Here is a 9196-nt window from a genome sequence, read left to right on the forward strand (position 1 = left end):
AGGAGGGCGTGCCCAATGAGCGGCGCGCTTAGCTCGAGCCCCGCCCCATCGGGCCATGAGCTCCGCCCCGCGCGGGGTCTTAAAGCGGCGGCGGCGATGCGCTCGCGGAGCGCCATGAGCCGGGCGGTGCTGGTACTGCTGTGTGCTGGGCTGGGCGCCTGCCTCGCCGCGGGGACCACAGGTAGGTACGGGGCCGGGGGTATAGCGGGAGGTTCTGTTGCGCCGTTCCATCCCGCTGAGCCGCTGCTCCGTGCTCGCAGGTGCCCCTAGCGCGCCCCCTAGCCCGCGGCTGCGGGTGAAGTTCGGGCTCCGGCGCTCGGCCGACGCCGAGGATGAGGGCTGTGCGCTGGAACTGGGCAGCGAGCGGAGTCTGGAGGAGTGTGGCTTCAACGCGACGGCCAGGACTTTCCTCATCATCCACGGGTGGACGGTGAGCAGGGGTATCGGGAGGGGAGCAGGGGCTGTGATCGGGAGGTTTGGGGCAGCTGCTGAGCGCTGCAGTCTGTGGGGAGCGCTGCACCGGTGCAGCTTCACCGAACTTAAGAATGCTGCAGTCGTTGAATTTAACAATTGCACACCTGTTCTGCATCACTCCGCGCCTCTGCAAGGCGAGCACAGGCAGCAGAACCTGAGTTTTGTTCCATGAAGTGTGACCAAATGCCCATTGTAAAAGTGACACTTGATGGAGGTGTGGACTTTCTGTGGCACAGGACTGGAGCAGGGTGTTCTGTATGGAATAGTCCATCTTTCATGCTTCTGTGATCTTCGAGGACCTTTCCAACTCCAGCAGATCCACGGCTGGAAGGGTCCAAGAACTGTGGAGATGTGGCACTTGGGATGGTCAGTGGGCATGGTGGAACTGGGTTGGATATCTTGGAGGTCTTTTCCAACTTTAATGATTCTATGGTCCTCAGATCTTTTATGACCCTTCCAACCTAAGCCATTCTGTGATTTTTATATTCTTACTTCTTATCCACAGTTGTGCCATGTGCTCCTGGCTTTCCAAGGACAGAAGGCAGGCAGATTTCATCAAGCTGCTTCTGCATTTCATGTCCCACATAGGGACTTAACCAGTTTTGCCATGGCTCTGCAGTTTGCTAGAGACTACTTTTACAATCCATCAGAATTGCTGAGGCTCTTGAGGAAAGAGCGATAAGGTGCAGGGAGCTGGTGCCTCTCCTTCCTGTCTTTACAGGTGTGGCAGCTCATTGCAGCCCAAGTGCCAAAACCTGTTTCTCTTACACCAATTAGCTTGGTGCACTGGGGTTTACATAGGAGCATGCATTTGCCGTGAAAGTGTGAGTGTGTGATTGGGATGCTCCAGAAGCTAATGTTCAGATCTCCTTCCAGATGAGTGGCATGTTTGAGACCTGGCTGGGAAGCTTGGTCTCAGCCCTGCAGGAGAGGGAGAAGGATGCCAATGTGGTGGTGGTGGATTGGCTTTCTCTTGCTCACCAACTCTACACCGATGCAGTGAACAACACACAAGTTGTTGGGAAGAGCATAGCGAGGCTGCTCGACTGGTTGCAGGTAATATGCTCTGCTGTCACGTTGCATGTTTGCCAGCAAGTGGGGAAGACACTGATGTAACCTCAACCCCAAGGCCAGGTGGAGCAAGGGCTCACAGCTGAAGGACTGTGCTCCTTTGCACCATGCTTTGCTTACATGGGAGATGCTGCTTTGCAGGTTGCTTGCACTAGTGAGTTCTGAGCAAAATCCAGATGGAGGTCTTCTGCCAGCTCTCCATGCAAGGCTGCCTCAGAAAGTTCAGTACAGAGCATCCTATGTAGGTGAAAGCTGTGTGCCACAAGCATCACCCACCCCATTCAGCTGGTGCTTATCTTGGTGAAGGAAAGCACCAACCATGCTTGTCTGCCCCCTCCCCTCTTCTCTGTTCTTAGAACTGGACTTTGTAGTCCTGCAGATGGAGGCAAAGCCACATATCCTGAAACACAGGGGCAAATTATTAAGTGTTTTCTTCTTCCCCTTACAGGAGATCCCTCTCTTTAAGCTGGAGAATGTCCATCTGATTGGGTACAGCCTGGGTGCCCATGTTGCTGGCTTTGCTGGTAATCACGTCCATGGGAAAATAGGCAGAATTACAGGTGAGTGGGTCCTGAAGCAGTCTCTTACAATTTACTCCACAGTAATGAGCTTCCCCATAGAGCCTCATTCCCTCTGCTGCTGCAATGCTTTGGCTTTCTGAGTCAGAAATAATAAGTTCCCTACACGGGGCAGCAGTGTCTCTTCTAGTGAGAGAGCATCTTTACTTTGAACTGCAGATAAGAGCTGAAGAATCAATGAAAAATATGAGGACCTGATCTTGAATGTATTTGAAATTGCATGTGAGTTCAGCAGAAGTCCCATTCATGCCCTTACTGTCCAAATCCTAAACCTCTGAGTGGCAGAGCTCTGTGATCAGAGCTCATGCCATTCGTCCCATGGTGTGTTTGGTCATAACCAGCAACCCCTCCTCCGGAGAGCATAGAGTTCTTCTGGAAAGAAGCTGATTTTAACAGGGGAGAACCTACGACACGGTAGAAGGGAAAGCTTTAAACGTTTAAATATGACAGTGAGAATTCCTCAGAGCCTGGCAATAAATATCTTGGTAAAACTGCCAAAGTTGAGGAATGGCTCAGGTGCACAACTTCAGTGAGTGAGCAAGTGTTCTCCCTATGGAGCTCATCTCCATGGTCTCACTAACGGAACAGCTTAGTGAGATCATGGGGAAGAGCTCTGAAGGGTCAACACTTGCAGTGAAGCAGGGACTGTGTAGCATCTGGATTAGGAGGGCTCCCAGCAGCAAGTTCTTTCCAGATTTGTAGGAAATAACCCATTCTGTATCAAACACCCCAGTTCCTTATCTAGTCCCTTGTGCTGTCTCCAACCCAGGCTTGGACCCTGCTGGCCCCATGTTTGAAGGAGTGGACCCTAGCAGGCGTCTTTCCCCTGATGATGCTGCCTTTGTGGATGTCCTTCATACCTATACGAGGGAAACGCTGGGTGTCAGCATTGGGATCCAGATGCCTGTGGGCCATGTTGATATCTACCCCAATGGAGGGGACTTCCAGCCCGGCTGTGGACTGAGTGATGTCCTGGGAGCCATTGCCTATGGCAGTAAGTTCACAACTTCTATTGCTGCTGATCAGAGTATGCTCCTTGGGTTGATATACAAGAGCAGAGAAAACCATTTTTTTTTTTGTTTCTGAATTGCATCTGTGCTCTTGGAGTTAACTGCTAGGAGCTAGACCTGCTTGTAGATCTGAAGTAGCATGTTGTCCCTCTAACACCTGATCATAACCTAAGGCTGTCTTTTGATCTTCTCCACAAAGAGAGCCAACACATGACTCATCCTCTCCAAACGTTTTGCACTAACCTCTTGAATTGCTTCTGTTTGAGGAAAAAAAAACACACCAATTTTTGGCCACGCTGCCCCATGCTGGGCAGCGACACACTGCTGCTGTCTTTACACCTACTGGGGTGACAAATACTCAAACCAAATGTATCCCTTGCAACTCTGCTCCTCTAGCAATTGGTGAAGTTGTTAAGTGTGAACACGAGCGGTCTGTGCACCTGTTTGTGGACTCCCTCGTGAACCAGGATAAACAAAGCTTCGCGTTTCAATGTACTGATTCCAGTCGCTTCAAGAAGGGCATCTGCCTGAGCTGCCGCAAGAACCGCTGCAGCGGCATTGGCTACAACGCCAGGAGGACACGGCACAAAAGGAACAGCAAGATGTACCTAAAAACCAGGGCTGACATGCCGTTCAAAGGTATGCTTCTTAAAAGAACGTGGTCTGATTTCTAGGAGTGGGTCTGAGGTGCCCCTGAAGTTCAGTAGTGGGGAAGATCTAGAGGTAGGTGAGGAGCGTCACCTCCATGTAGGGCAGCGGTAAGAAGTGTGAGTGCTGCATCCCTGGAGGTGCCCAAGGCCATAGGTGGGGCAGCCTGGGTTGGTGGGGGGACAGCCAGCCCATAGCATGGGTTGGGACTAGCTGGGCTTTGAGGTTCCTTCCAACCCAACCATACTATGGTTCTACAGTTCTATGACCTTCAAGGCCCCTTCCAACCCAAGCCACTATGCAATTCAGTTTGTTTGTTTGTTTGTATTGCTGTTAATACATGCTCTCTTTGTTTCTCTCCAGTCTACCACTATCAGATGAAGATGCATGTCTTCAGCTACAAGAGCCTCGGGGAGGTTGACCCCACCTTCTCTGTCACCCTCCATGGCACCAACGGAGAATCTGAGCCCCTCTCTTTAGAAGTGTAAGTAAGCTGCCTGCTGTGCTCACCTAGACAGCGAGGTGACTGGGGCTAGGCCAGGTGGCATCATTCTTTGTCCTCTGGTAACACTGGCAGTACACTTGAGTCTAGCAGACCTACTTGATCACAATTCAGTATTTCATCCAATAACTTAATTACGTCAAATTGTGTAGAACGTAATTTGTGCCCAGCTCCCTACGTGTTGGTCTTTGTGGCTCATCACTGAATGCTCTGTTTTCGCTTTATTCCACTGGGCAGCCTGCAGGCCCTTATACCTCTGGATGTGCTGTTGACCTCCTTTAGCCTCTCCAGAAGGAGACGAGGCGTGACGTTCACCCTTAAGCCATGGAAAGGTGGCTGAGCCAAATCCGTGATGAGTTGATTGAGCACTTTCTTGAGTACAATCAGTAATTAACTGGTGGCAACTCAATGTGAAGCACTTGCTGAGCTGCAAAGGCTCTTTTTAAATGAGTGAGCATCTGGCAGGCTTCTACGAGAAAACACCGAGTCTTTGCTTGTCTTCCAGGCTTGAGCAAATTGGCCTTAATGCAACCAACACCTTCCTGGTCTATACTGAAGAGGACATGGGAGATCTTCTAAAAATAAAGCTCACCTGGGAGGGAGCAACTCAGTCGTGGTACGATCTGTGGAAGGAGCTAAGGAGCTACTGGTACCGGCCCGCCAGGTCCTCCCAGGAGCTGCACATCCGACGGATACGTGTGAAATCTGGGGAGACGCAGCAGAGGTAATGGTGGTGTTGGACTGCACCTGAGCTGGCTCAGCTGAAAGGAGCGATATTCAGAATCCAGCAAGGAAAGGGGAAAGGGTGTGAATTTAGCTGGTGGCCTAAATTGTCCCATTTTTAGTGTTACCACCTCCTGCATCTTTATGGTGTGGGAGGAGATTACTTGCAGCATGAGGCTACAAACCAAGCCTGAAGCAGAACCAGTCACTGCAGATCAGATCTGAGGTTCTTCTGCTTTATTTAGATGCTGGAATAGTCCTGCCTCCCCCTGAGGTCTGACTCCAGCCTACTTCAAGGTGGTTTAAATGGCACTTGAAGGATTAAAGTTCTGACAGTGCCAAGAGCACATACCCGAAGCATAGGTAGGGCTCTTTATTACATGATAACATGCTGATCTGGCATAAGCTTGTGTAAAACTGCAGCTGGTAACATGGTAGCACCAACTTAAGCACTATATTGCTCCTTATGAGATCTCTGGAACTGTACAATTACATGGAGGTGCATGCCAGATTGGAAGCGTAGCACCCCTGAATTCTGTCGTCTTGCTCTGAAGATAACCCAGATCTGTCAAAAGCAGTTGATGCTGACAGTTTTCTCACATTGATCAGCTTTAAATAAGCTTCTCTTGCCATCTGCGAGGTGTTCTGCATCCTTCTTTCTGGAACCTGTGAAACAAAGGGGAGGTAAAGAAAAAGATCCACAAGTGCAATTTTACAATAAGATAGAAAGCACTGCATCAGACAGCTGGCAAAGTAATGATGTACCAAGATGCTCCACAGAGGATATCAAACCAAACAGCAATGTCCTAGAATGAGTTCCAATCCATATTATGTCTTGTTTATTAAACTTTAGACAGAGCTTTCAGTGACTCCCAGTTCTTCTTCCTCCCAGGTTTGCTTTCTGTGTGGAAGACTCCCAGCTGACCAGCATATTTCCTGGCAAAGAGCTCTGGTTTGTGAAGTGCACAGATGAATGGAAAAGAAGGTAGGGAAGTCAGTCAAAATCCTGTGTGCTGGCGTGTGGGCACTTGAGGATGAGTCCAAGATCCTTGCAATAGTGGAAAGCTGATTAGGTGCTCCTATTAAAGACTGCTACCCTATAAAGCAGAGGAATGCTGGAGGTGGACAATATTACCTAAAAGATCTCTTCAGCCTGAGCTGCAGAGAAATACCTTGGTTAAATTTGGCTTAGTGCATCAGTGAGGCACAGCTGAGGATTACCATGGTGTTACAGCACTGACTCTCACCACTTCTGTTGAGGCATGGGAACAGGTTGCCTAGGGATGTGGTTGATGTCCCATCTCTGGAGACTTTCAAAGTGAGGCTGGATCAGGCCATGGGCAACGTGACCTACCTGTGATAGGTCCCTGTGCACTGCAGGGGGAGTTGGACAACATGACCTTCAGAGGTGCCTTCCAACTCTATAGATTCTATCATTCTATTCTATGATTCATCTCCATCTCTCTCCCCTGGCTCAGCAGTGGAATCTCACCCATTGCAGAGCATGCCTGTCCTTCCTTGATCCCTGGGGATGTCCCACACACCAGAATCTGTCCTCAGAGCACGACCGCTGGCAAGCCTGGTCCCAGCAGTGACAGCCCAATTGCTTCAGGCTGCCTTGAACCATGCTTTGAATCAATCCCGGTTCATTTAACCAAATGACAGCTTCCTGAAGACAAAGCCCAGCCTCACAAATTGCATTTTGCAAACTTAATCCTTTGTTGTTTCTCATCTGGAGACCTAGTGCTTGTTAGAGCTAGCACAGCACTTTGCACAACCTTCCTGGTTGAAATCAGCTGATAAATGCTTACTGGTGCTGGCCCAGGTCTGGCAGAACCTAGCAGGCTGCTACACACAGTAGCAAACAATTATGGGAATGAAACCCCCATACAAAAACTTGTTGTTCTGCCACATGATCAAGTAAATGCTTCTGCAACAAGGCTGTTTTGATGTGCTTCTCAATAACCCCTAAAAGAAGTGCAGGCAGATGTCTTCCTGCTTTTGCTGGTGGAGAACAGCTTTTGCATGAGGCAGAGGAGCAGCTCTGATCTCCAAAGCACGATGGTTTCCAGGAAATGGTCTTTACTTCCAGAAACTGAGCAACTGCTTGCTCTTCAGCTCCCCATTCCTGCCAAGTCACTGGGAGATGGCAGCTACCTGCTTGAAATTTCAGTCTGTAAACACCATCAAGTGAATCTGAACAGGCAGAGCCTAAAGACAAGACCTGCAATTTCTTTGCAGTCTGTTCACTGTGTGTAATGTCTGCTTCAGGTTCCCACTGAATGGCTGCTGGGAAGGTAGTTGAGTTTTTTCCTTTTTTTTTTTTTTTTCCTTTTTTCTTTTTCTTGAACAGAATGGTGATGGACAGTTCGACATTAATGATTCTATGAAAATAGCAACCTGTACTTTGTGACCTACTTCACATTGTCCCAGAGATTCTTAGGAATTCTTTGATATTCCTTTTAACCTCTGCATTTATTGGTGTTTTTTTTCCTCACTGTTATTCCCAGATCTGTCTCAAACACACTCTGAAGATTTCCCTGGAACCCACAATGGAGCAAGCTGGACGCATGAAGACTGTGACAGTGGGAAGATGCTCTGGCAAAAAAAAAACCTTGGTAGCACTTAAAGCAAATAGCTTTGCAGGACAAAATACTTTGGATGAGATGAAAGAAACTGGGGAGCAGCTGATGGACTGTGGTCCTGGACCCAGAATAACTGCAGCTCCTTCCCCTGCCAGCCTGGGAGATGCATTTAGCCTTGCCCTGACTTTCCTGCTCCCATTAACCATGACTACAGAGGATAACTCTGGAACTCCAGACCTCAGCAATGATGTCCTGGTCCACCACCAGTGGAGCTGAGAAGAGAACCATATGAACTGCTGGATACAGTGATGCCAGGAACCAGTTGGCATCTACTGTAGGAGCACTATGGGCTGGAGAAGGTGAGACCAGCACACACTCTGTGTGGGGTTGTGTAGGGAGGAGTGGGGATAAGCACCGTGCCACTTATGTTCAGGTTGTCCTCTGCTTGCCTTAGACCTGCTCTGTGCCTGGCTGATGCTGAGATCTGTGCATCACTGCGTGCCAAGCAGCTCTCCGTCCTCCCTGTCCCTATGGCATAATGCAAAAAGTGGCAGCTGCTCCTTTCTCCTCAGTCCCCTTTCCTCAGTCCTTGCTCCTTGTTCAACAGTCCATGTTAATTAATCTTTGTGAGAGGCAAATAGCAGCTGCCCAGCACAGGAGGAAGGTAATGGAATTGGACTGTTCCAGGAGAGCTTTGCACTTGTCCTTGTAACTACTGAGAATGTCTGCCTCTGTTCCAATGCTGCTGTAGTACCAGTGCATAATTAAGACCTTATTTCCATGTAAAGCATTGAACTGAGCCAATAGCCCATCTTCATTGCCACCACACCTTGCTTGTATTCCTGGTGCCAGATAAACGTGGCTTTGCTCTGAGCTCGGCACTCCACAGCTGGTCCCATTGGCTGCAGCAGAATGGGTTGTATCAGAGGTAAAACTTGTTAATTTTCTAAGTTTTGGGAGGATACTTGGTGTAACAACTCTGAACTTTTGGCATGCAGCGAGACAACCTCAGAAAGTGGTGCTGCCGTGTGGTGCACTGAGTTCTGAAGATGGAGTGCATCCTTTGAGGTTCTGAGTTTGTGTAGAGCTTCAATCCGACCAAAGCACATTTGGGGATCTTTTTTATTTCATGGTTTTGTGCAGAGGTTTTAATGATTGGAGCCTTTGGTGAGTAGCCGAGACTTGTTACCCTGCCATATATGGAGTGGTTTCAAAGCTCTGTTTGTATATTCTGGTTTTTGTATGACTTTAAACATTATTTATTTCTCATGCTGTACATATGTAAAGTTTTAAAGAGTTTTGGTTCTGAGTTCCAGTTTTTATAAGCCTTGAGATGAAAATAAAGAGCTCTGTATGAATCAGTCAAGTCTCATTATTAACCTGTCGTTGGCTTTCCCAGAGCAACAGAACATGAACACGGATTTCCTCAGTCTTTCTAACAGCTGCCACACCATCCAGCTTAAGGAAATCTCTCATGGTGCTCTGCCCAGCCATGACTGAAGCTGGTGGCACAGCTCCAGCAGAAAGACTGCAAATTAAGTAAATATCCCTAAGCTGTGGGAGATTTACATGAAATTATTTGGTTAACCTTTTCCTATGAAAACT

General features: G+C 48.6%; 1 protein-coding gene across 1 annotated transcript; it reads left to right on the top strand.

The window, feature by feature from the left end:
* Positions 1-74: 74 nt before the first annotated feature.
* Positions 75-8949, top strand: LIPG (lipase G, endothelial type). Its single transcript, XM_052670083.1, has 10 exons — positions 75-181; positions 261-430; positions 1351-1530; positions 1994-2105; positions 2893-3117; positions 3530-3772; positions 4145-4265; positions 4789-5007; positions 5899-5991; positions 7517-8949. The coding sequence occupies exons 1-10, from the start codon at positions 97-99 to the stop codon at positions 7536-7538; spliced, it is 1470 nt and encodes a 489-aa protein (XP_052526043.1). The 5' UTR covers positions 75-96; the 3' UTR covers positions 7539-8949.
* Positions 8950-9196: the final 247 nt, after the last annotated feature.

This window comes from Tympanuchus pallidicinctus, unplaced genomic scaffold (assembly GCF_026119805.1).
Source record: "Tympanuchus pallidicinctus isolate F22 unplaced genomic scaffold, pur_lepc_1.0 scaffold9, whole genome shotgun sequence".
Lineage (NCBI taxonomy): Eukaryota > Metazoa > Chordata > Aves > Galliformes > Phasianidae > Tympanuchus > Tympanuchus pallidicinctus.

Bases quoted from the DNA above. Each gene is read 5' to 3' on its own strand.
- LIPG (XM_052670083.1), top strand. From the start codon at position 97: ATGCGCTCGCGGAGCGCCATGAGCCGGGCGGTGCTGGTACTGCTGTGT. The intron at 182-260 runs GTAGGTACGGGG...CCGTGCTCGCAG, and splicing joins CCTCGCCGCGGGGACCACAG to GTGCCCCTAGCGCGCCCCCT. The intron at 2,106-2,892 runs GTGAGTGGGTCC...TCTCCAACCCAG, and splicing joins GAAAATAGGCAGAATTACAG to GCTTGGACCCTGCTGGCCCC.